This window comes from Silurus aristotelis (assembly GCF_946808225.1).
Source record: "Silurus aristotelis genome assembly, chromosome: 26".
Lineage (NCBI taxonomy): Eukaryota > Metazoa > Chordata > Actinopteri > Siluriformes > Siluridae > Silurus > Silurus aristotelis.
This window is the reverse complement of record NC_139599.1, coordinates 12,752,961-12,780,603: the sequence shown is the minus strand read 5'-3', so window position 1 is coordinate 12,780,603 and position 27,643 is coordinate 12,752,961. Positions and strand designations below refer to the sequence as shown.

Here is a 27,643-nt window from a genome sequence, read left to right as displayed (position 1 = left end):
AATGCTGCATTGCAGCCCTGATACTTTAATATAATTTGGTATATATCTGTTTTTTGCAAAAGTAAGACATAAATGCCTGTTTAGTCTGTCTTCAGAATGTCACTAATACATTTCATTTACATCTTTCTAGAAACCGGAAGTGAGAACTTTGACAAGTTTTTGAATTTGCTTGGTGACACAATTTGCCTGCAAGGCTGGGCAGGTTATAGAGGAGGACTGGACACTAAAAGTAATCTCAGAACTCAACACGTTTACAAAATGCATGTCCATTTACATATATCAATTTTCACACACGTTCCCCAACACAAATGTTTTTCTGGTTGTTACACAATTAATTATGCTTTCTTTTTCCCCCCTAGATGACACTACAGGAATACACTCCATATATACAGTATATCAGGGTCATGAGCTTATGTTTCACGTATCTACCATGTTACCTTACTCTAAAGAGAATAAGCAACAGGTGAGACCTTTTTAAAATTACAACTACATACAGTATTCTACAAAACTATTCTATTTTCTATGTGAAAAATAAGACAATTTAGGGCACCCTGCTATAAGAAGATTTTAATTCGTAGGGTGGTGCGATGCAGGCTGATACAGAGGAGTTACAGTTATTACTTCAAAGTTAATTGTTTTTTTTACAACAGCACTTCCACAATGTATTTTATATTGAACGGTTTATCCATTTATAGATAAAACGTATTTATCCTGTAATACTCACTTTCAACAATTCTCAACATTTGTTGATCAGATAGTTTTAATAGAAAATAAGAATGAGCTTTTTTTACTTTTGTGGTTTGCACAGTGTTTTATAAAGGAAAAGATCTATTTTTCCCACGTTTCAGTCGCATGTTTTAGTCAATTAAGCCATATTTTGGTGAGTTAGGTAACATTTTCACTATATTAATTAAATAAATACTATAACAATTAAAGTATGTAATATGTATAATGGTGATATAATATGCACGTTATTGCACGTGACACCCTCCTCCCTGGTCCGTGGAAAAATGATCTTGCATGAAACTGCTCCATGATGCAAAAAATGTTGGGGACCCCTGTTTTAGATTACCGATAGAATTGCCATACTGTGGATAAGTTGTTACTACAGAAATGATAAGCACAATTAATGTCAGTATGTGGGTTATACACTGATCAGGCATAACAAATTAGGCATACTTTTTTGAATGTGGCGAAAACAGGCTTCCACAGGTAAACACAGAATACGCTGCAGAATGAAAAATGGGGAAACAGGGAGAAAACAGCGAGGGTAGAGGAGAAGATTCAGGCCAATGAAAACGACAGAAAGTTTCAATAGTTTAAGATCATTTCAAACTAAAACATAAAGAAAACACCATACAGTTTTTAGAGTAATTTAAAATAGTTGTTTATATTTTCATTTATGATTATTATTTTATATATTTGTATTTATGTTTTGATGTAATATGGCAGTTAAATGCATTAAATGGGTTTAGTTTTCACAGATATTCTTGTGTGCAGTTTCAGCAATAAACATTTTTATTTTTCTAAAAAGGGAACAAATTAGTTCATTTTAAGAGACGTGTCTTATTTTCTCTTGTAAATTTAGTATCGCTCTTTAGTATCGCTCTAAAGAAAAAGTACTTCTTACCTGAATAATCAATGGAATAATCATTAGAATACTCGATTACTAAAATCGATAACAGTAGCCCAAATAATGACATTATAACATTATGACCAGTGAGTGAATAATGCTGATTATCTCTTCATCATGGCACCTGTTAGTGGGTGGGAAATATAAGCAGCAAACTTTTATCCTCAAAGTTGACGTGTGAGCTGCAGAAAAAAATGGGCAATGAGCGAGTTTGACAAGCTAATCTGTGACGGCTAGACGACTGGGGCGGAGCATCTCCAAAACTCCAGCTCTTGTGGGATGTTCCAAGACTATAGTAGTCAGTATCGATCAAAAGGGCTCCAAGGAAGGAACAGTGGTGAACCAGCGACAGGGTCGTGGGCGGCCGAAGCTAATTGATGCACGTGGGGAGCGAAGGCTGCTCCGTGTGGTCCGATCCAACAGATGAGCTCCTGAAGCTCAAACTGCTTAAGAAGTTAATGCTGTTGATGCTCGAAGGGCCAGAACTGTTTTTGCAGCAAAAGGGGGGGCCAACACAATATTAGGCAGCTGGTCATAATGTTAACTAATGCCTAATTTGTGTATAAGGAACTACTGTTATAGAAATCAAAATCAAACCATCTAAATTTACTAAAGTTTTGTATTTAAATTTTTTAATTATTAGTTGTCAATAGGATATTGCTACTTTTGTTAGAGGTTAGTGATTACATTACAGTACTTAAACCATGGTGTTTACTGAAAGTGGAAACATGATTTTGGCCAATCCAATAGGACACGTGCTTGTCTTGTTTGTGCCAGAAAAGGTACATTAGATCAACAGGTCACGTACTCTGCCCGTACTCCATAAATGACTACAGTGCGACTGGTGGGGCATTTTAAAAGGGATTGGGGGGTTTTGCGGCAAAAGATGAGCCAGTCCGTAAGCGAGTAGATTAAATGGGTTATAAGGCCGAGGCTGTGATCATTACAACGATCACTACCGTTGTTCTGACTTTTTCCGCCTGTGTTTTTGTGCATTCTTTAGGGACATTTTGTATTTTCTGTTAGACATTGCAAAATCAGTGCTCTCACAGTTTCAACTTCGTGTCTCCCTCCTCCTTAATAATCCTGTACACTTTGTACATAACTTAAAGTGGGGACATCACGTCTCTCTGCCGTCTATGGCAGAGTGAGTCACACACAATCACCGAAGCACCTTATCAACTTGACATGAAATGACAGCAACAATAGATTTGTGGTATTTACAAAGATCAGACTTATGAGTTAACAGCAAGTTAACGGTTGGTGATGCCGCAGCACCTGTTTCATTTGTAAGTATTCGACATTGTCTAGACTAATCACTAAGGAAGTTCACAGATGTAGCCAATGCACAGGATCTACTGTCATATTAAATATTTTACTGGACTGGCGAAAAGAAGGAGAATAATTTGCACAGCCTGTTCCCGGAATCCATTAGCGTATGAGGTCTGATCATTAATCAGAAAGGTTGATGATGTCAGTGTGTGTGTGCATGGTTGCTTTTGGTATGGAAATGTTTGCTTGAGATTTTGTGTTGAGACAGAATTGAAAGTTTGTCATCAGTTTCAATGCATTTAGTGAACATTATTTGTAATTGTGCTTGGTTTAATACAACAGTATATTTTATGATTTCTGAACCACAAGGAATTTTTGCGAGCACTCCCTTTTCCTATTTATTTTTTTTATCATTTTAAATAAATTTGTTTCTTAACAACCTCAACAATGCTTCGACATCTACCAGGTCCTGCTTAAATCCTTTGGCAGAAAAATGCACATTACTGATGGAAAGATAATATAATGAAAAATATTTACACTGACCCTAGTTTTCCAGCTGTAGGAAGTCAGATATGAAGTTTTAAAGAAATCAGTAAAAGTCAAAGTGAACTTGATAGATTTCCTTTGTTTATATTGCTTCTAATTTAACATACTAATTTTGTGTACCATTTTTTTCTAATGCTTGGGGAGAATAGGGCTATACTCACAAAATGATCTCTTTCTAGTGACTGGAAATCACATTACAAACTAAGTCTTTGTATACAGTATAGATGGTCACATGAGGCAGCTACAATTGATCATCTCTGATATACATAAAAATTTAAGTGTATGTAGACACACATATATATATATATATATATATATATATATATATATATATATATATATATATATATATATATATATATATATATATATATATTTGCTAAGAGGATGGAAATAGCAGTGGTGAATGGGTATTTTAAGAAGACGGGTGACGTATAAGAGCGGAGGAAGGTGCACATAGGTGGACTATGTTCTATGTAGGAGATGCAACTTGAAGGAGATTGGAGACTGTAAGGTGTTGGCAGGGGACAGTGTAGCTAGACAGCATCGGATGGTGGTCTGTAGGATTGTTTTGGAGGTGAAGAAGAAGAGAAGGAGAGTAAGGACTAAAGGAAGAATAAGATGGTGCAAACTGAAGGGGAAAGACTGTAGTGTGAGATTCAGGGAAGAGGTCAGACAGGGGCTCGGTGGTGGTGAAGAGGTGCTGGATGATTGGGCAACTAATGCATGATAAGGGAGACGGCTAGAAAGGTACTTAGAGTAAATTCTGGATAAAGGAAGACAAGAGACGTAGTGGTGGAATGAGGAAGTGCAGGAGAGCATAAGGAGAAAGAGGTTGGCAAAACAGAATTGGGATCGACAGAGTGATGAGAAAAGAAGGCAGGAGTACAAGGAGATGCGGCAGCAGGGGAAGAGGGATGTGACGAAAGCCAAGGAAAAGGCATATGAGGAGCTGTATGAGAAGTTGGACACTAAGGAAGGAGAAAAGGATTTGTACCAATTGGCCAGGCAGAGAGACCGAGCTGGGAAGGATGCACTGCAAGTTAGAGCAATAAGGGATGGAGAGGGAAATGTCTTGACTATGAGGAGAGTGTGTTGAGAAGATGGAGGGAGTATTTTGAGCAGCTGATGAATGAGGAAAATGATAGAGAGAGAAGGTTGGATGATGTGGAGTTGGTGGAGCAGGAAGTGGATAGGATTAGTAAGGAGGAAGTGAGAGCAGCGATTAAGAGGATGAGTAGTGGAAAGTTGGGTGGACCAGATGACATACCGGTAGAAGCGTGGAGATGTTTAGGAGAGATGGCATTGGAATATTTAACCAGGTTGTTCAACAAAATTTTGGAAGGCAAGAGGATGCCTGAGAAATAAAGAAGGAGTGTGCTGGTACCGATCTTTAAGAATAAGGGAGATGTGCAGACCTGCAGTAACTGCAGGGGAATAAAGTTGATCAGTCACACCATGAAGTTATGGGAAAGAGTAGTGGAAGCCAGGCTGAGAGAAGAGGTGACCATCTGTGAGCAACAGTATGGTTTCATGCTGAGCAAGAGCGCCACAGATGCATAATTCACTTTGAGAATGTTGATGGAGAAGTAAACAGAAGGTCAGAAGGAGTTGCATTGTGTGTTTGTGGATTTAAAAAAGTGTATGACAGGGTGGAGAGAGAAGTTGTGGTATTGTATAAGGAAGTCAAGTGTGTCAGAGAAGTATGTGAGGGTGCTGCAGGACATGTATGAGGACAGTGTGACAGCAGTGAAGTGTGCAGTAGGAACGACAGACTGGTTCAATCTGGAGGTTGGACTGCATCAAGGATTGGCTCTGAGCCTTTTCCTTCTTCCAGTGGTGATAGACAGGTTGACTGATGAGGTCAGACAGGACACTTCGTGGACTACGATGTTTGCTGATGATATTGTGATTTGTGGTGAGAGTAGTAAGCAGGTGGAGAAGAGCCTGGAGAGGTGGAGGTATGCGCTGGAGAGAAGGGGAATGAAAGTCAGTAGGAGTAAGACAGAGAACATGTGTGTGAATGAGAGGGAGGGCAGTGGAGTGGTGCGGTTGCAGGGAGAAGAGGTGGAGAAGGTGGAGGAGTTCAGGTACCTGGGTTCAACAGTGCAAAGTAATAGAGAGTGTGTTAGAGAAGTGAAGAAAAGAGTGCAGGCAGGGTGGAGTGGGTGGAGAAGAGTGATAGCAGGAGTGATTTGTGATAGAAGAGTATCTGTGAGAGTGACAGGGAAAGTTTATAGGACTGTGGTGAGACCTGAGATGTTGTATAGTTTAGAGACAGTGGCATTGAGTAAAGGACAGGATTAGAAATGAGTTTATTAGAGGGACAGCACATGTGGGACGTTTTGGAGACAAGATTAAGGAGGCGAGATTGAGATGGTTGAGATGGACATGTGCAGAGGAGGGACATGGGGTATATCGGTAGGAGAATGCTAAGGATAAAGCCACCAGGAAGAAGTAAAAGAGTAAGACCAAGGAGGAGGTTTATGTATATATACACAAAGTGGAAACAGAATTGTAGACATCTGTAAATCTTTCTAAATTTACAGATTACTTAGTTTAAGCACCTCTGGCAACTTTTACAGTCTTGAGTGTTTGAAACCAGCACACCTGGATTGGGGGATTTTCTTCCATTCTTTATTGCTAATCCTCTCAAGCTGGTTCAGGTTGGATGGGGATTGACGGTGTACAGACACTTTCGGGTTTTTACAAGTAAAAACCTAAAAAAATAAAATAAAACACACAACATGGCCTATTTAGGATGATGATTGTGACACAGGGATGATTCATCTCACTTTTACACATCTGAACACTTTTATTCAGTTTTTTTTTTCTACTGTTGATAATATCAACTGGTTATCAGTTCCAGCTTTTAGTTTATGCATGATTCTTTTTTGTGTTTATCAGACATGAGGTTGAGTGTGAGTACAGCTCTTAAGCTATTCAGAGCTTTCAGAGCTTTCATAGTTCCCAACAGAAAGCTTTTGAAAACACCTGCACTTGCTCAAGGCCTTACTTCCCCTTTACTGAGCACCACTTGAACTCTTACTGTCAGTCTGCATTTACCAATGATGCCTGTGAAAAGAGCACATACTTCATTTTCTCTCTCTATCACTCTCTCCCTCACGCACGCACACACACACGCACACGCACACACACACACACACACACACACACACACACACACACACACACACACACACACACACACACACACACACACACCACAGACGCGATAATTATCAAACATGATTGCAGCATAGTATATCGGAGGCACCTATGATATTAACTAGGAATATTTCTAGATTACGTTTTTCACTGCCTTACATTTTATTTATATCATCCTTATTTTAGTGAAAAAAAAATGTTTCATATGATCAAATGCAGTTTTAAGTTTTTACTGTTTTTATGTTTTGATCATACTAGCATTTTCTGTCTGCCTGTTTCCCAAATACTTGCTTCCCACACAAAATGTAATACAGTGCAACCTCGATACTCGTAGGGGTTACGTTCAAGTAACAAAAAATCGCTGGGTTTTGACTCTCCTTTTGATGCGTTCTTTTTCAAGGGGAATTGTACATGTACGGTACTCTAAACTCAACAAAAATTGTGAATTACTTGAAATAAATAATACAATAATAAAATAGTTTTTCAAACATTTCATAATATTTAATTTATTAGTACAAACTCAGTTTTGTGATGTTACTTCAAACTTTGTCCGTTTCCAAATGAAAAGTCACGAACTATCGAGGTCGCAAGTGTCGTGTATAGAGTCAAGTATAGAGGTTCCACTGTAAATTATGGGATTGTGCACAAAAAAGAAAAAATATTCTGAATATGTGTAGTTGGTGTTTGACAAATGATATTGATATCATTTCGGTCATTTAATACATCACTTACAAGTGAAGCCATTTAAATATTACAGTCAAATTACAGAAAACTGATTTTACACTGAAATTTTTCTCGCATTTGTAGAAATCACATGACTGTCATACTGTAGAGTTTTCAAAAAGTGGACCATGTCTGAATGAAGTGTTTGCAGATATAATCAAATGTAAAAGTTTTAATTTATTTTGTAATTTATTATTACATAATGACTTTAAGAAGGCTTGGGCAGGTCTTTAGAATCCAATTTCTCTTACTATATCAGTAATTGCGCTTTATGTCACTGGGCAGATTTCACAAGCAGCACTCAAGACTGAAAATAGTAAAACATATTGGATTAAAATCGAAACATATTTTTGTGTTTGTTTTAATTAAATCGATAAGATCGAATAAATGAAATATTATTATATTAACGTCTGTACTTTCTGGCCATTTAGGTGGAGAGAAAGAGACATATCGGGAATGACATTGTCACCATCGTATTCCAGGAAGGAGACGATGCCTCCCCGTCTTTCAAGCCCTCCATGATTCGATCTCATTTCACACGTATCTTTTTACACAGTTTAAACACTGAAGACTAATTTAGAGCTGAATCGTTATGTTATGTTCCTTTATATTAATTATTATATTATATAAAATGAATCCTTATAATATTAATATATGTATCCTTAACTGACTTTTCAGATATTTTTGCCTTAGTTAGATACAACAGTCAGAATGACAGCTATAGGTATGTTTCTATATATATGATGTTATATTTTTATATCATTAGTTTGTGAGTTTTGTTTTGTTTATTGCCATTTTTTTATTATTCTTGATTTTTGTTTTAAAAACACACACACACACACACACACACACACACACACACACACACACACACACACACACACACACACACACACACACACACACACTTACACAAATGAAGAGTTTCCTGTTCCTAGTCACTAAAACATGCAGAAAATAAAAAGTATCAACAAGAATATACTCAGATTGCACAGTATTGTACAGTAAAAACTATTGAATTCAAGTGTTGTGATTATTGTACCACACATGTATTTATCACATTTCTTTTACATAATTAATCTGTGTTATGTTTGCAATTATTGATATCAAATATTGATAGAGCAGATTTTTACTTTTTTATTAAAATATATAGTTCAAACAACACATCACAAATAACTTATATGTCAAGAAGGTCAAGATCATACATGGCTGCTTGTTTTAGTACAGTTTACTGCACTGTTATGAATCATTTGATGTGAAATCACACATATGCATGTACAGTATATGGGGACGTAATGGATGTGATCAGCTTTAAAAGAGGTGCGGCAAAGTAATGAAAACGTTCTAAATTCATAACATTTAGGCAAGTTTGGAAAAAAAAAAATATTCCAGTAGTATCTAAGGATAAAGACTGTCTGCTTAGAGCTATATATGAAAGTTGTAGCATAGACGATCCCACATAGTGTTGAAAGGTTGTAAAGCCATGGTGATAATGAATATGATATAATGTAAAACTTTGTTTCAGGTTGAAGATTTTCTCAGAAGAGAGTGTACCGTTGTTCGGACCACCCCTTCCTTCACCACCAGTATTTACAGACCACCAGGAGTTCAGGGACTTTTTACTAGTCAAATGTTAGTCTGCTCTTTTTTTTTTTGTAATTAAATATAATTTTTTTGAAATCTTAATTATTGTCACTAGCTATTAAAGAATGTGCAGCAAATCGTGTTAACACTAGAATCATTAAGCACCTGACAAACTTTTCTTCATATTTAGTTATTTCAGTGTGAATGTTCCTCATTAATGTCTGTCACATCTGTCTCTTGGTATTTCTCTCTCTCTCTCTCTTTCTCTCTCTCTCTCTCTCTCTCTCTCTCTCTCTCTCTCTCTCTCTCTCTCTTGGCTTACTCTCCATCTCGCAGTAATAAATGGAGAGAAAGCCACTCTTGAGACCCCCACGTTTGCTCAGAAACGTCAGCGGACTCTTGATATGCTGATCAGAACTCTGTTTCAGGACCTCATGCCAGACCTGCACAAGGTACCTACACTAATTATCAACTAATTAACACTTTTCTCATTGCCTGCATCCTGTTCTTATGGCACAGCAGCCTCATTTCGGTGTTTATACCCCCTCATTATCTTGCCTCTTAGTCTGAAGAAACTCGCCTTTCTCTCACCCTTTCTCTGTCACCTTTCAGTGTGTAATCATGCTCTCACTCCTTCTAATTTTACAATTCCGACTGTGTCAATGGCTAACACACTAAATTCTTAGTAGAAATTAGGAATTGGTTAGATTTTTGTTTGTATCAATAAATAAAGTCATTTGTGGGGGAAAAGAGAATCAAAAGGTTTAGTCATTATTATTATTATCATTATTATTATTATTATTATTATTATTATTATTATTATTGTTATTATTATTATTAATATTATTAATAGTAGTAGTAGTAATATATACAACTATAGTTTTTTATTCGTTTTTTAACTACATGTCCGTAGTTACTACCCTACCTACATACCATAACACTTTTCTTCTTTTCTTATTAATTTCTTTATATTTTTCATATATATTTTTTTACATATTCTTGTTTCCAAATCACATTCCTTGTATTTTTATATAGATCTATATCAGATGCCTAGTTTTCATATTATTATGGCTGATTCTAGCTGAAATGATCAAAACCTTTAGCACTGCACCCCAAGGTTTTAGCCTCAACCTCCCTTGCCCTAGATTTATGAGTTTTATTATTGCTAAGCTTCTAATACTGTTTCTTAACAACAAGTTCTTACCCAGTGCCTGCTCTGATGCCTTTTGGCTACCTTCTATTTCCCTGTTCTGGATTTCTGCATTTTTTCCCCCCCTGGGTCCTTCTCTAAGACCCGTGTATGTTTTTGTGTGTGTGTGTTTTTTTGTGTTACTGCTCCTGTAGGTTCCCTTTTCTCCACAGAACATGTTAAACCGTCGGTCCTTTAGTGACGTGCTGCCTGAATCACCCAAGTCAGCCCGCAAGAAGGAGGAGGCACGCCAGGCAGAGTTTGTCCGGATAGGGCAGGTATTGGACACTCTGTACACACACTAAAAACAATATGTGCATCACAGGGCTTTATCCTGCATTTTCCCAAATAAATGTTTTGAAATATGCATCGTTTAATCCAACACAGAAACCATTTAAAAAGGGGGTACCCTTGTAGCAGACTTTCATGGAATGTACTTATGTGTTTGTTGTCCCAGGCATTGAAATTGAAGACCATAGTTAGAGGGGATGCACCTACTAGTCTAGTCAACACTGGTCTTTGCAGGAAAGAGGTGAGAATAACTTTTAGAGAACTTGCGAGGAACATTTATGTCCTGTTCACTAGTTTGTGATAGACGATATTGATTTAACAAACTTGGTTAGATTCCTTTCCCAAACTGCAATTACATTGGTAATTTCATACCCGGTGATGCTAATAAAGCAGTTATTAAGGATGAATAATGAACATGACTATTTTTGTTGCACAAGCAATATATCTGCTCCTGCACCAACTACCTACCAAAACCATATTAATAGATTTTTAGGAATACAAAAAATGTCATATTTTTAAGGATATATTATTACCACACTTATAATCTCTATTTTCTGTATATTTGAGACTCTTCTGAATGCTATGAGATGTTTAACTTCTTTGGCAAAGCATGTACTACTGCATATACAGTAGTGTCCTGCCAAAATTGAGTTTATTTTATATTGTGTTGATCATACTGTTAAAACTACTCTGGAATTAACATGATATACAGTAGATATATGTAGTAAAGTATTGTGTAAACCATATACAGTATGTACACTACAGACTTTAGGCATACAGTTGATTTAAGTGTTATGCATCGTATATGATAAACATCATATACAGTCCTTAATTTAAATAGATATTAATTATGTTATGTTTATTCATGATTAGCAATTTAAAAAAGGGCATACTTCTAGAAAGTGTGCATGTGCACACAAAATAATATGAAACAGCATTTGTAGTATTATTGTCTAATGGTGTATTATTGCATTTCAGCACCCATTTAAAAAAACTGCAAAGAATTGTTGCTAGCTTTATATCTAATTTTGCAGCCATGGGAGTCGCAGTCTTTTTACAGTAGCTTTGCACATGAAATCGTCTGTGGAGATTCCTGGGGGCAATCGTTATTGGTAGCCACAGACTCAGCTGGGGTCGTGTTGTTAGAGGGTAAGAATATCACATTATCAACCACCAGCGGTTCACATGCTGAAAATAACATGTAACACTTTTTTTTCTTTTTCTTTTTTTTTCACAAGCTCTGTTAAAGCTATAACTGTAACTTCAAATATAGTATTTCTTCAAATATAGTTTTTCATACATAAATATGTGAATTTCTGTACATTGTCAAATTTTGAAGCCCGTCTCAAAAATGTATATAGGAAGACATACATTGCAATAAAAATAATTCATATATTATTGGATCAAATCTGTTCTTGCTTTGTTTTTGTAGCCTCGGATCCCTTGCTTTCTAGTGCAGGTAAGATATAATCAGTACAGGTGGATCAAATGCTACATATTTAATTTCTAATTAATTGTAGTACCTGTAGTAGTAAATAACAGATTATGTCATACTCTAAAAATATACACTGCACATGATGATAATAAAGCCGAGACAACTTCTAATACAAAGTAGTTACAGGTTTATGTTACATATATAATTTTTTTATATGTATATTTATCTATTTATTTGCTAAATAACTGTTTACTGTTATTTTTCATTCCTTATCAGACTCTCCATCTCTGCCTCCGGTTCAAGTGATCGACAAGACTTTGGCAGTTAAACAGATGCATGTACTTGAACCTCAGGATCTTCTTATTATGAGGGCTGATAAAGGTTTGTGTTTGTGAGAAAGTGTTCGTTTGAACGTCTGCTTTTCGCTTAGAAATGATTAGTACAAAGAAAGTAGAAATTCCGGTCAAAGTGTTTATCTATTCGGGGAAAGCTTTACTTGTATTAATTACTGTGAGCATGTTTCTGATCCCTTTTTGCAATACAACTGAGTGAAATCACACTAGTGAAACTAACTCGGTGAGCCGAGGTTACTGTCTTATTTAGTGAGTTTCTATACGAATCTCAGTTTTTCCAAGGATTTGCTGTACGTTGCTTTTTTTTATCCTTATTAGCATAGACCTGACAACCAAAATAAACAGACCAGACGAAATAATGAAAGTAATAAGGACGACAGAATGCAAAGAATGTGTGCAAAACAGTATCTTGGGTCCTAATGAGCTCTGTAACACCTGTGGAAACAGCACTTTCCTATAAACACTCACAGACACACATACAGAGTTAGTGTGAGTCTTAGGTTTTACTGTTATCTATATTCAAAGCTCATTAGAGAGACACGAGTGGAAATAGCAGACACCTATACAAAACACTGTCTTTCAGAGTTTCTGGTTCTAGTTCTAGACGATCTCTGTATAGTTACGGCAATTTAATAGCCAGCAAATAGGAAATATAAGAAGTCTTATAGTATAAGAAGTCTGTTGGACTTCCTTTAGTGTGTATAAGTGCTATACGTTTACTTAAGAAGCGAACACATCAAGAAAGCAAAAATAGCAGTGAAAAGGGTTGAATAATTGTTTTGGCATGTTATTAACTCATAATCAACAGGCCTGCTTGACAAATAGAAGAAAATCAATTCGGCTTTCTGTAATGAGGAACTGCTGTGCTTGATTTATCGCCTGGCTGTGTTGGACTCATAACATGACAGCAGTGTCTTTCCTACAATCAACATCAAATTAACACAAAAACAGCATGTTGCGAAATTGATGCAAGATAAAATATTATAATCTGCCTTCTATTTCTCATATCAGTGTCACATATGTGTTTTCGCTTGTATTTCAGGGAAAGACGCCCGACTGTACGTGTATAAACTGAGCGCTCTTAAGCGCGGGATCGAGGAGAGGCAGCTGGTGCGCACCAAATGTGACAGCAGAGAGAACAAACTGGAGAAAACCAAAGGTATAAAAGATTTTAACTGTACACACTGATATGTAAACTTGGACTTATTCTGCAATTTATTTCATATTATGCCAAATAATCACTGCAATGGCTACAAATATAGTATTTATTATTAAGAACATTTTTATTTGTCATACCCATGTTTGTAATTGTATGACCAATACCCATGTGTTTATACTGTAGGATGGCAAGAGAGGAGGATATTTTTAATATTTTATTGGCCATACAATTGATACCAAAAAAAATTGGGGTTGGGGCAAAGGGGTAAAACAATACATCATTTTTTATTTGGTTTATGTTGTCAATTTAGGCTGCCATTTGTATTCCATAAACACACACCATGGTGTGGAGCTTCGCATTGTGGCGGCGATCAGGAACAAGCTCCTCCTTATAACAAGGAAACACCCGCGTCTCGACTGCCTCAGCTGTGTCAGCACAAGCATCGGTGCGAGTGACTCCCCTGTTGAGGAGTTCCAGTACATCCGGGTAGGAGAGGATGAGAAAGTATACTGATAAGATTTGCTTATACTGAATTGCAGTAATCACCGATTTAGCACGGTTCGAATCTCACGCCCCCGGTTTATCGCGTAATTGCATTTGACACATAACTAATTTGTTTGGCTGATTTTCCCCGGTCTCTCTCGGATAGCACCATAGACCAAAACACTTTTATGGAATTCTTTTTATGGAGTTTTATGTTAAAATATTGAAATTCATTGCTAAAAATATAATTATTAATTATAAAAGGAAGTCAAATGTAAATACAGTACAGCAAAGCACATACTATAAGAAATCAATAGCATTACAGTAGCTTGTTTATTGGTTGATGTGTCCTCTGACATAAAAAAGGCGGAGTAAAAGAAATACGTCACCAGATTCAGCCAATAAAAGTAAAGAATGCGTTGACGTGTATCTTTAACTCAGCCTCATTTTTGACATCATAGGACACTTCAACAGGTTTTTTGCGGACACCTGGTCACAAGTATGGTATGTGCTTTTTGAGCAGCGATTTCCACATTTAGTCCCAATTTGCTCTAATAATTCCCTTCTGGGAAGATGTTCCAATAGATTTTGGAGTGGCCTTGTGCTTATTCAGACTAAAGGGTGTTAGTAAAGTCAGATACTGATGTAGGTGAGGTGCAGCAGCCTGGGGTGCAGTCAGCGTTCCATTTCATCACAAAGGTGTTTAATAGGATTGAGGTCAGAGCTCTATAGCAGGAGATCTTTCACTCCAACTTGTGTAAAGCATATCTAGGGGCATTGTCATGCTGGAACAGGTTTGGATCTTCCAGTTCAAGCAAAGGGAAAATTTTAAGCTACTGCATCCAAAGATGTCCTGTACAATTGTGTGCCTTTAAAGTTTGGGAAAGAAACACATATGGATGGGAAAGTCAGGTGTCCTAATACAGGTGTTCCAGGCCTAGCTATGTATTATTCAGCTGGTTTCACAGAATAAACTGCAAACAGTGTCTTACAATGAAGCATTATTTAACTCAAGCTCTATGTAGGCAAAGGTCTGAGAGGAAAGTTCAATTATGGCACCAATATCACATGTTAGTGGAGTACAGCTAACATAGCAGACTCGCTAGTGAAAGCGTTATGCGGTTATGGCTAGGGAGCACTACACAATCCCACTTAAAGTCACTTACTGGCTTAGCCACTAAGGGATGAATACATATTAAAAAAAATTGTCTGCAAGTCAAAAGTCACTATTGACTGTTATCATCTTCTAACAACTTGCACATGATATTGACTCAGGTAGCAAGATTCTGCTTGTGTGCTGTATTTCTGTCTCTGCTGCTTTCATGAAGTGTAAAGCAAACATCGACTTTTGTTAGAGCAAATCCTTACATTTGGCGAAGCTGAACACAATACGACAGGCTGTGCAGGAATCGCAGGGAACCATTGTCCTTGATCCCTGTCTGTATACGCCACACAGGAGATCTGCCTGTGTGATTCTCCAGTTGTCATGGCATTGGTCGATGGGCCGACAGGAGAGAATGATCACATGATCTGCGTGGCATACAAACACCAGTTTGACCTGATCAATGAGAGCACAGGGGACGCCTACCGACTGCACCATGTGGACTCCAACCGGGTCAGCAGCACACGTAGATACTCATAGATTATGTCTAGCACGTCGATTCGCAACCAGCTGATTGTCGGTATTCGTGGGTTTGTTTTTGCAGGTCAATTTTGTAGCGGCTATAGACGTGTATGAAGATGGCGAGGCCGGGTTACTGCTCTGCTATAACAGTAAGTGTCTGTAAAAATGTATCAAAATAATAACAATAACAACAACAATAATAATTAATAATAAAAAATGCAGTAATATCCAAATAAATCTGACATTTGGCACTTAATTTTTGCCGTCTTCTTTATTCATTTATCATTATATCAGTCATAGTATTTACATTTTTGAATTGGATTAAAATTTTATGTTGCATTATAATACGTTTTTAAAGCTGATAGTTATTAAGGGTGGACACTATCAGTCAAGAAAAAAACGTGTAAACTACAGCCATGTAACGTGTAAAATTGACGTAATTACTCTTGAGGTATTCAGAACTTTTTTGCACACATATATTTTTTTGATTTGTAATGAAATTGTATTTAATTTTGTCTTCAAGCTGATTATTATCCCAAAACATTTACAAATGTATTACAAATCCAAAACTAAAATTCTTCATTCTATGTATTCAGACCCGTTTGGAGGACAATTCATTAAAATATTATTTAAGTAATGAACATTTGAAAAAAAAAAAGATCACTTGATTATTTTTAAATCTGTAACCCAATAAAAAAAACGTACAAATTACTGTATCGATATCGACAAAACATTTGAACTTACATCACCTGGACCTGTAAGTGACTCAGTAAATTCATTTTGAGGTTTTAATGTCCTTTAAGATACCTGCAAATTGTTTGCTTGTAGATCTCTGCGCCTACAAGAAGGTGTGTCCGTTTAATGGGGCCACACCCATGATTCAGCCAAACTCTTCTGATTTTCACTTCAGCTGGAATCAAATGCCTAATGGTATTGGTAAGTGACTGGGTTTTATTAGAATTGTACAATTATACCAGGTCCGTGCTTTTTTCCCCGCTGTATGTTGTTCTTTAGTATTTGTGTAGATTTATTATGTAAATGTGTAGTGAGGCTTGGCAAGCCTGTGTGTTTGTACTTGTACCTGGTAAGCTTTTATATTCAGTATATAGTGTGTCCATATAGTTTTGGGATTTCTTTATCCTAAGTTTATTTAACATGCACTTTAATAAGACCGAGTGTACTAGTGCTTTAAGTAAGATTTGTGTTGCGTGTTAAATTCTGTGTAATACAGATTATACTTTTGTGCTTTGTGTCATGCGATACAATGATGATACTTTCTTAATCAGTGCAAAGTCGCCTTACTTCCTTCAGGACGCATTAATCATAATTATTTGGTGATCTCTTTGTTACGTCACTTCCTGTGTTACAGTGTGCGCATTCCCCTACATTCTGGCCTTCACCACCGACTCTATAGAGATCCGACTGGTGGTAAACGGAAACCTGGTTTACACTGCTGTGGTCCCAGAGCTTTATCTGGTTGCATCTAGGGTGAGTATCATGTTAATGTAAGTTAAAATATGTGATTTATTGAAAATGAAAAAAAAAAAAAACCTGAGAAAATCGAAATGTCTTAAAATAGGTTTTATGATCGTATATTTGGTTTTCTGCAATTTTCTAAAAACAAAAAAAGTACATACATTTTGACTATATTCTAGATATTTAAATAAATAGATTTGTTAAAATGTTTGGTTTGCATTACCTTTGGTGAAATAAATGGTTTATTTAGAGAGGTGATGAGGTTAGTTGCTAATGCCAACATTTTCAAATGCTGCTTTATTGATGCCGTTTCCTTTTCTTGTTTTGCTCCTTTAGTCTGACATTTACTTCATATCATCAGCTCCAGTCAACTCTGCCTCCAACTGTAGCTCCAGAGACACCAGTTCCCAGAGTTCACCTCAAACTCCGACAGGCTATGAGATGCCTATTTTCCCCTCACCCCTCGGTGATGGTATGTCTCATTTGAATTTTTTCCTTCTGTTCACTAAATCACAGGAACTTTTTTTTATTTTTTTATACATGAATTTTCATGTTCTTATGTTTTGATTAATTGGACAGTATGTTCTTTATGTACCCATGTCTGCTTTGTGGTGACCAGTGTGTGTTTGCGTGTATTAAAATGGTGTGTTCTTTCTGAGTTTTTAATCTGTGTGGGATGGGTTGGTGTAACGTTTTCTTTCCGTCCCCTGGTCCAGATTGTATTCGGATCCCCTACGGCACCAAGCTTTCCCTCTACATGTCTAAAGATTCTGAAGGTACTGAAGGGACTCCTGCTTTTGCCTGCCATACCCATAATGCCTCACTAACACCCACACACACTTCCGTGGAAGTGTGCCGTTGTACTGCTCTCATTATTCACAGACACATGCTGACTGGGCTTTAAGCAGCTCTTCAGTAAACACAATGTGGCCATCCCTTCTTTTGGAAGAGAGAGAGAGAGAGAGAGAGAGAGAGAGAGAGAGAGAGAGAGAGAGAGAGAAAGAGAGAGAGAAATATTAAGGTGTTTGGTGGCAGGGAAGGGTCACCTCTGGATAAAAGAAGGCTACATTTGCCACTGCATGACTAACAGATTGTTTTGTTACCATGGATACTTTTGTCAACGCCTCTCTCTCTCTCTCTCTCTCTCTCTCTCTCTCTCTCTCTCTCTCTCTCTCTCTCTCTCTCTCTTTTTCTCTCTCTCTAAACCTCTGTCTCTAACTGTCTCAGTATTCGAGACATATTTGGGGGCTGTAACAAAAGTACATCCTGGCACTTTTATCAGCCACATGCAGCTGACATCTCTGCATCATGGGACAAAATTGTATAGCATTTGCTGTTCACATTTTACTTATACAGCATTATAAAATACATTTTTCCTGGTTCATGATGCAGAAATACAAGAGGAATATGTTGTATATATAGTATATTATCTACAACATATGTCTTCCGATAGGAATTGGGTCAATAAACTGAAAACATTTTCTATATATTCACTATATATACATGTAACAAACCACAATTTATTAAATGGTAGGATAAATATGTCTCTCTGGCCAAATTCGATTGATTAATTGATTGACTGGTTAAAAATGTTTAAAATAAAAACTTTTTTAGTATTGGCCCTGTCCTAACATGTTATGGTTTGTATTTCGTATCAACCCTGTCCTGATATGTGTGATATTTTTGGAGGTCCCTAATGTTTTACCTTAGGAGGGATTTTTCTTCGCCTGTGCATGCGTTGTGAAAACAGACATTGCCACATGACCTTGATATTCTCAGGTTCTAAATGGAATATTGAAGAATTCAGCACCTCAAATGTTCCTTTCATAGTTTAAAAGAATATTTGTCCAGAAATGCACAGATCTTGAAACGTCGATGCTCAATAAGTCATCTAGAACCTACAGTCAACTCCAGAATCAGTGGCACCTTTGTAAAATGTCCTTATATTTGCAACTACTAAATAAAATGCATGAATGCACTCATGAATCAGAATCAGGAACAAATGTAAAGTTTTTTTTGAGGCAACTAAACTAGTACTGAGGTGATGGCGACCTCTGCTGGTAGACTGGGGTAGCATTCAGAGTATTGTGGCATTAAATACTTCCATGAGCCATGGAAAGTACCATAAAGTACTATCCATGAGCCTTGGAGAAATATTGGTCTATTCTCTTTACTAGGAGATAATAAAATACACTTTTTCAGGCAGGTTCGGCTCTGGCTATTTTAAACGTTTTAATTATTGTTTAACAGTGAGTATGGGCATTTTCTAAGGTCAGTTTAACCTTTAGTTAACTTTAGTCTATTTTCATGTGTATATTCCCTAATTCTCCCCATTATGATAAATGATTAACAAAACTTTGGCTTTGTGCCACCTCATATACTATACATACCCCAGTCGAACCAAAAATCATTCTTTACTGCTCAAAGGTTTTTTTCAAAAGAAGTTCTGGAGCTAATGATTCTGGAGAAATGTTCAAGGTCATGATCTTTTCCTGACCATTTTTTCCCCCACCACTTTAGGATGAAGCCCTTTATATATGTGTGTTGTTGTTTTTTTCTTTTTGTGTGTGGTGGTTCCATAAACACATGCACCTTTGCATGCTTATATTTCTTTTAACTTGCAAAATGATGTCACTATATGACAACACTGTTACAGTACTGCAGGTCAAGCTGTTTTACCTTTTCTGCTAATGTGGTATACATTGATTCATTTTTGGTTTTTTTTTAGGTTTTTATACTTGGGGTTCAGTTACAAAGTTAGTAGCTAAATATTTATTTAACTTCCTAAAACGACATAGTAGTAGTGACCTCTAGTGGTAAACAGTGTCATTTTATTCTGATCTTTTGTACAACAGGATAAAAAAATTTTTTATTTGGGGTGTAGTGTTTATGCAGTGTTAATGTAGCAGACTGATGGCGAATTATGTGCTGGGTAAAGACCTTATAGAGAAAGACCTGGATAAAGGCTTGCAGAAGAAACAGGGTTCCTATGCATTTTGGAAAAGTATGAAAAAGTATGGGATTTGATTTGAGTGATTTCCAGGTCCGGATTATTATGGAAAAAATATTTGTTTCCATACTATTGCTCTATTCAGTTTTCTAAAATATAAAATTAAGTAGTATTCAATATTATTTTATTACACAAAGGCTACTTCTACACTAATCCAGATACATTTGAAAATGGCATTTTTGTCTAAACACTTTCGCTTCCAATCGTTTCCTAAAAGTTCATTCCACACTGAAGCACTGACGCTCATCCACAGTCTGAAAACGCTCACAAAACGTTCGTTTTAAATTGATTTACTTTGGAGAGCGTTTTCGAAAAGCTGTTTTTGTTGACTGAAAACGCCGTCTTGGTGTGGACGGAAGGCCAAACTGGAGAGAAAAATATGTGTTTATGATCGTATTAAACGTAAAATATGTGTTTTCAAACGTGATTGGTTGTTACGTTGTGAGGCAACAGTTGCACTTAACAGTACAGCGCCCCCAACTGTGCGACTAAACATGTTTTGTGTCAGGCTGATGACGCGGAAGCAGATATAATCCTATCATTGTCTTTATTAAGATAGTTCAAAACCAAAAAACACTCATAGGCCGAGGATAGAAAACAAATAAGGATATCCGCTCGAGACGAGTAATCCACCCATGAAACTCAGAGTCTTAAACTTAAATAAAAGCGGCAAAAGCGAAGAGTAATCCTAATACGGAAACGGAGTTCGGCAAGAGAGCCAGCGGTGAATGCCGGCGGATGAGCAGCCACGCGATTCACCGGCATGACAATATAAGGACCGACAGCCTGTGACTCAAGAACGTGAGTTTAAGTAGTCTGATCTTTAATGAGCCACAGCTGTCAGTAATCAAGGAAAGCAGCGTGACTGCTATCGAGGGGGGCGTGGCAGAGTGAATCCCTGACAGCTACCGAGGGGGGCGTGGCAGGGGGGATCCCTGACAGTCTGATTCTGACTGATTGTAACGTAACGTATATTATAGTTTATTATATATTATTATCATTATAGTATTATTATAGTATATTATAGTTAAATATGGTCTTAAAAATCTTATACGATATTTGAGGCTAAAATTTTTTAATTAAAAATGTGCAGAAACCCTAAAAAAGGCACCTTGAAGGGAATGCAGTTCACTTCCTACAGTTAAACTTTTTGTTTCAATGTTTTTTGTTGAAGTACCAATAAAAGGAAAATGCAATATCTGATTTTTTGTCTCCTCGAATGAAAGTTTAACTGTGTTGCTCTCGTTTTATTCCAGGCGAAGCTCCCTTCAAACACATCTATAAGATCCCACTCTGTAACCTAGTAGGGCGAAGCATAGAGAGGCCACTTAAATCGCCATTAGTCAGTAAGATGCTCATGGGTGCAGCGCCTGGTGTGATAGGTCCCACCTCCATGATCTCCACCACTCCCTCTCTCTCACTGTCTCGCATGGAGATCAAAGAGATCGCCAGCCGAACAAGGAAAGAACTGCTGGGTAAATGCGTGTGCATGTGTGTGTTTAACAGCCAGAATTTTTTTTTTTAACAGACAGCCAATTATGCATTTGATCTTATAAATAAGCAATGAAATGCTTGAGTTGGGAGAATACATGATCAATACATGCTGCATGTGGTTCTGACTGGGTACTCAGATTGTTTTGGGCTTCTTGTTCCAGGTTTAGCTGAAGAACCCAGTAGCAAGTCAGACAGTGGCTCCATGAAACAGAGGAAGACAAGCAGAAAAACAAAGGAGGAGGAGAAAAGGCGACCAGCAGTGATCGCAAGCACTGAGCAGTAAGTTACTTGATCCCTTGATCATTGATGAATCCATTACATATGATTTGTCTCCAATGGTTAAAAGGATGGAGTTCAATCTTTTTTTTTTTTTGTCAGTGAGCCGCCCCAATCGACCCCATGCACACAAAATTGAGCATTGCATGGTCTGACCTTGTGGTAAATTAGCTGGGACGTCCTCTCCTGGGAAAAGCGGCAGTTGTTTAAATGTTTTTTAACTTGTGGATATAGAATGATGCGTTTTAAATAGTTTGAAAACACAACACTTCAGACCAGCAAACTGCTAAAACTTATAGAGGTGGTCACATATGCAGATGATCATTTGGCTTGATTTTTGTAAAAACAAATAATGACAGTGTAATATGTGGTGGTGTTCATCCGAGGTTGCGTTTACCCAAATTTTAAGACCTAACAAGGACCAGCTGATTTTGATTGTCATTGTTAAACCCATGGAATTTAAAGGGTTGTACTTTCTTTTTCACATGACTGTAACCAAAAGCTATGTACTAATGTGGACAAGCAGAGACATAGTTTGGACGCAGCTCAGTGTTTATTTGGGACAATAATAACGCATGCGCATCAAAGACCCGTAGATCTGATGCTTTCTTCCCACGCTGTAAACGCAACAGTTGTCTGAGGAGGTAAACTTATTTTCCTGTCCTAAACAAAAGCGTCTTGCAAATGGATTTGGCCTGAGAAGTTGGAATCCGCCTGTGTGTGAATCAAGTGTCCCCTTTATTTAAATCTCTTCCTGGATGTTTTATAAAACATCTTCTCTAAATGCTCTTATCAATAATATAAAAAAAAAACAGTCATATGTCTTTTTAATATATTAGTTGCGGAGACATTCTGAGGGACGGCGCTTGTGGGAGGTTTTGAGGACAAAATGAGGGAGGCGAGATTGAGATGGTTTGGACATGTGCAGAGGAGGGACATGGGGCATATCGATAGAAGAATGCTGAGGATAGAGCCATCAGGAAGGAGGAAAAGTGGAAGACCAAGCAGGAGGTTTTTGGATGTGGTGAAGGAAGACATGCAGGTAGTTGGTTTGAAAGAGACAGATGTAGAGGACAGGGGGTGTGGAGACGGATGATCCGCTGTGAAAGATGAAGAAGTTGGGGAGACCTTCTGCAAATCAGTGCAAGCATGTTATGTGCTGCTACTTTTAGTGTGTGTGATGTATAGAAGACTCTGTGTATAAAACGAGGAGCATGTAATGGGAGTAGAAGCATGCAGCTGTCTACATATTCGAATTGTTCTTAACAATATATGTTTAATCCTCCAGAGTCGGGTTGGAGTGTATTGATGGGGATATTGACATTCAACGACATTGTTCCTCCGGTTCAGAGGCGGAGCCTCCTGAGGGCAGCCCACCCCTGACCAGCACTTTAACACTCTCTACATCCTTCGATGAGGACATCCTGGACCTGAAGTGATGACAATCCCGTAATGTGTCTCTTGCCACCCCTCCTCAATGCTACATGCGCTCTATGTGTTTAGTTCTTTTTTCTTTTGGATTTTTTTTACTTTTGTATCCGTCCACATCTACACTAGGTGATGTAGAAATGGAGCTTCACAAAGCTTTGCACCTGAGTGAGTTTACAATAACCAGTGTGATATGAAGGTTAAAATGCACTTGTTTGTGTGCGCTTGTTTGTGTGCGCGTGCGTGTGTATGTGTGTTTCTGTCTTTTCATTGAGACTCAAGCTGAACTTGGCAACAGTCATAATAATATCAAATATGCTGTAAGGAAAAGAAAAAGTAAATGAGCTGTGGGATAAAAATGCGAGAGAAAAAAAGAGGGCTTCCTCCTGTATGAAGTAAATCGCAGGGCCTCAATCAGGTTTTGATGACACAGAACTTGTCAGATACACTTAATGATAATGTAGCCATGGAAGACTTGGGGTCATAACAAATTTCCAGGTCAAAAGATATGATCCAAAGCATAGCATAGCATAGTATCGCATCGCATCGCAACCAAGCCTGAATGTAAATCTTAAGCATCTAAGTCAGATTATCGATTAAAATGTAAATCATGTTGTGATTTATCTGTCAATTGCACACTGTAATTATTTTAAAGAGTTAAACAAAAATAAAGTATCTATACATCTGCACACATGAAGATAAACACATTATATTATATATACTGTATATACACCGATCAGGCATAACATTATGACATTATAACATTATGACTGGTAAAGTGAATAACACTGATTATCTCTCGTCATGGCACCTGTTAGTGGGTGGATTTATTTATTGGGCAGCAAGTAAACATTTTGTCCTTAAAGTTGAAATGTTAGAAGCAGGAAAAATGGGCGAGCGTAAGGATTTAAGCGAGTTTGACAAATTGTGACGGCTAGACGTCTGGGTCAGAACTTCTCCAAAACTGCAGTTTTGTAGTGGTCAGTATCAATCTTAAGTGGTCCAAAGAAGGGACAGTGGTAAACTGGCGACAGGGTCATAAGCAGCCGAGGCTCATTGATGCACGTGCAGAGTGAAGGCTGGTCCGATCCAACATACGAGCTCCTGTAGCTCAGACTGCTGAAGAAGTTAATGCTGTTGATGCACAGGACTGTTCTGGCAGCAAAAGGGGGACCAACACAATATTAGGCAGGTGGTCATAATGTTATGCCTGATCGGTGTGTGTAAACATATTTAATGATGAAACTTGAAAATAAAGTATATAGGTATATTTAATGTTATGAAACACTCAATCTAACAATCTTGGCAAACAGGGCAGAAGTCTCCCACAAGTGCCATTTTTTTGCAACTCCCTGCAAACTGCATTAAATCAGACAGGACATGGATCATAATTCCCATGAGGCAAGTAGTTAGAAACACTTATAAAAAAAAACAACTACCTATGGCTGTTTTATTAAGTGGACACAAGCTTTGTTTCATTAGCACACGCTCCTCGGCTCTTGTTGCCGGCTCTAATATAATACTATGTAAGTGCACTCTTTAAAAAAAAAAGGATTAAAAGGGCTCCTGAACACCTGCATGCCTCCCTTGAATCATATTAAAAACTAAAAAAGGGATTTTGTACACTGAAACACTAGAATTAGGATTTGATATCTTCACAAGACAGTTTACATTAAAAAAAGGGAATAATGTCAGACAAAGGTTTGAATTCACACTGCAGATTACGTTCTACTTAAATAGGCCAAAGAAGGATTAAAGTAATCATGAAATAATAATCTACATGTTTATGTCCTATCTCACACAATGAGAAGGGAGATGGAAACATGGGCATGTAAGATAGGGGGAGACTGGCATCATCTTACGCAAAATGCATGCCCTCGAACCAATTCTTTCTTTCTAATTCTGTATATGCTTCAACAACCATTATCCAACACTAGTAGCAGCGTGACTGAAAAGCAAAATTGGAAATTTTTTTTTGCAAATTTTGATCTTCAGTGTATTATATTTGCACTGCAGTTTTAATGCTCCCCGTGGAACGGAGTGGACGGTGTGGCGACTGACAGACGATGTTTCCAATTTTACATTTTTGTTCTTGTTTGCCTCCCGTCCCTCTGTCGGCTCGTTCCTCGTTGTATTCCGCAGTGGATTTTTGTATTCGAATCAATATTAACTGTTTAGACTGTCGCTGAAACTGTTGCTAATATTGAAATTGAAAAAAAAACACCAACAAAAAAAAACTAAGAAAAAAAACAAAAACAAAGAAAAAAAACACCAAGTGTCTTAAAAATTGTATTGCCATTGTTTTTAATGCCAAGTACTACTTGTAAATGGTTGTGTTTAAGATGTGGCCTCAAACAAATCTATTATTATTATTATTATTATTAATATTATTATGATCATTTGAGCAAGTGCTGTAGATCACTGCTGTAGTTCGTATTGTTCATTGATATTAAATAAATATTTATGAAATTTCACTGGTCAGAATAATTTTTTAGGTTTTATCCCACTGAACCGGCATAATGTATAATTGCATGTAGTATCAGGTTTGGTTAACGTTTACCTGCTTTTATGTGTGTCTGTGTGTGTGTGTTATATATATATATATATATATATATATATATATATATATATATATATATATATATATATATATATATATATATACACAGTACACACCAAAAGATTGGACACACCTTCTCATTCAAAGATTTTTCTTTATTTTCATGACTATGAAAATTGTAGTCACACTGAAGGCATCAAAACTATGAATTAACACGTGGAATTATATATGGAATTATATACATAACAAAAATGTGTGAAACAACTGAAAAATGTCATATTGTAGGTTCTTCAAAGTAGCCACCTTTTGCTTTGATTACTGCTTTGCACACTCTTGGCATTCTCTTGATGCCTAATTTGAAGAACCTACAATATGACATATTTTCAGTTCACTTTTTTGTTATGTATATAATTCCATATATAATTCCACGTGTTAATTCATAGTTTTAATGCCTTCAGTGTGACTACAATTTTCATAGTCATGAAAATAAAGAAAACTCTTTGAATGAGAAGGTGTGTCCAAACTTTTGGTCTGTACTGTACATGAAAACAAAAACAAACAAATAAACAATAATTTTGACCAAAAGGTTGTTAGAAAGAATTGTAATGAAATGTTTATTTGTTTAACTGTTTTTAAATCTTTCCCTATTATACCCATCATCAGGTCTGCGTTTATATCGATTATGAGTGAATTTATGAATGAGAATAAAAACAAATAGCTCCAAATCTGAAAGGCAATATGTAAGAACCACCAACGGAGCTGTAATGAACCTGGCTGGTAGAAGATGAAAGTATTTTACAACCAATGGTTGGATTATGGCAGCAATTTTTGATTAACCATCTCTAAATCTAATTTCGATTTAGAGATCGTTAGCCAAAAATTGCTGCCATAATCCAACCATTGGTTGATGCCCTTTCCATGCAAGTGAACTAAACAGAAGTACAGATGGATCTTTAATCCTTCTCTCTGAGCTTCCAATGTTGTAACTACAATTAGATGCCACCTCTATGAAGGCATGCAGGGTTGAAAGCATTTTTTTTCCCTATTAAACTATAAGCAACTGTTAAATGCTACTGGAACTTCTGTGAGCAAATATGTAAATAAGTAGAGCTCAGTACTGAAGTCGTTGGCAGTAAAATGAAGGATGGATATACAGAAAAAATTTTATGTTTGGGTTGAGAATCTGTAATGTGGGCGTGTATTTTCTTTTTTTATTTAATAAGAATTGTCACATTGTTAGAATAAATAGCATGGAGTATCAGGAGATTTAACTCTATCTCTCTCTCTGCCAACAAGCTCAAACTTAGGTCATGGTTAGAACTTTGGAACGTCTACCAAAATTTACATCTATTACATCTACTGTATTTTCTTCATTACTAGTAATTGTGGAGCTAGGTGTGTATATTTATTGTTTAAATGTAGGAAAAGTGGCAACAAATTCTAAAGCCAACAGATAAAGAAACATAGGAGACAGAATAATTAGCAACAACTGCACTATATCTTTTCTGGAGATATTTAGTTGCAGGCACCCACTAGCCAACAGAGTCTCCCGGTTTTTCGTGATATAGTGCTGAACTTCAATCTATTGATTCGTCTCCATGGACACGTAGTTCCCTCTTCTTTTTCGTGTCACTCAGCACGGCCGCCTTCTTCTGGCTCCGTCTCCGAAGCGACGCCAAAGACTTCTAGGTAAATGCTTACAGAAATGCAAGGTAATCTTTTCCCCTCTATTTTTATCAGAGAATAAGTCAGAAAATATACAGTTAGGGTTAGGTTAAGGGTTGTACTGTAATAACTGTGTGTCTCTATTTAGCACAGTCTCCTTAATCAACCAGGAGAATCTATTTACTGTATTTTGACTGGAGCTTACTGAATATAAAGCAATAAAAACAAGGATAAAATCTCCTGCTTAAATGTTGAGTAATGGTGCATGAAGTTT

General features: G+C 37.0%; 1 protein-coding gene across 8 annotated transcripts in view; it reads left to right on the top strand.

Annotated features, from left to right (window-relative positions):
• garnl3 (GTPase activating Rap/RanGAP domain like 3) overlaps positions 1-25,618 on the top strand; it is an 88,831-nt gene extending 63,213 nt beyond the window's left edge. For 2 of the 8 annotated variants that reach the window (XM_083531774.1, XM_083531776.1), the window contains exons 10-31: positions 131-229; positions 360-463; positions 7,774-7,882; positions 8,021-8,066; positions 8,868-8,974; positions 9,263-9,378; positions 10,289-10,393; positions 10,573-10,647; positions 11,441-11,555; positions 11,839-11,865; positions 12,118-12,222; positions 13,237-13,353; positions 13,664-13,839; positions 15,293-15,451; positions 15,543-15,609; positions 16,289-16,396; positions 16,830-16,948; positions 17,273-17,408; positions 17,653-17,712; positions 21,203-21,421; positions 21,602-21,719; positions 23,005-25,618. In XM_083531774.1, coding sequence (XP_083387900.1) covers positions 131-229; positions 360-463; positions 7,774-7,882; positions 8,021-8,066; positions 8,868-8,974; positions 9,263-9,378; positions 10,289-10,393; positions 10,573-10,647; positions 11,441-11,555; positions 11,839-11,865; positions 12,118-12,222; positions 13,237-13,353; positions 13,664-13,839; positions 15,293-15,451; positions 15,543-15,609; positions 16,289-16,396; positions 16,830-16,948; positions 17,273-17,408; positions 17,653-17,712; positions 21,203-21,421; positions 21,602-21,719; positions 23,005-23,155 — 2,438 coding nt within the window. In that variant the 3' untranslated portion in view covers positions 23,156-25,618. Of the gene's footprint in view, positions 1-130; positions 230-359; positions 464-7,773; positions 7,883-8,020; positions 8,067-8,867; positions 8,975-9,262; positions 9,379-10,270; positions 10,394-10,572; positions 10,648-11,440; positions 11,556-11,838; positions 11,866-12,117; positions 12,223-13,236; positions 13,354-13,663; positions 13,840-15,292; positions 15,452-15,542; positions 15,610-16,288; positions 16,397-16,829; positions 16,949-17,272; positions 17,409-17,652; positions 17,713-21,202; positions 21,422-21,601; positions 21,720-23,004 lie in introns of all 8 variants that reach the window. The other 6 variants (XM_083531773.1, XM_083531775.1, XM_083531778.1 and 3 more) reach the window with 3 other exon arrangements.
• Positions 25,619-27,643: the final 2,025 nt, after the last annotated feature.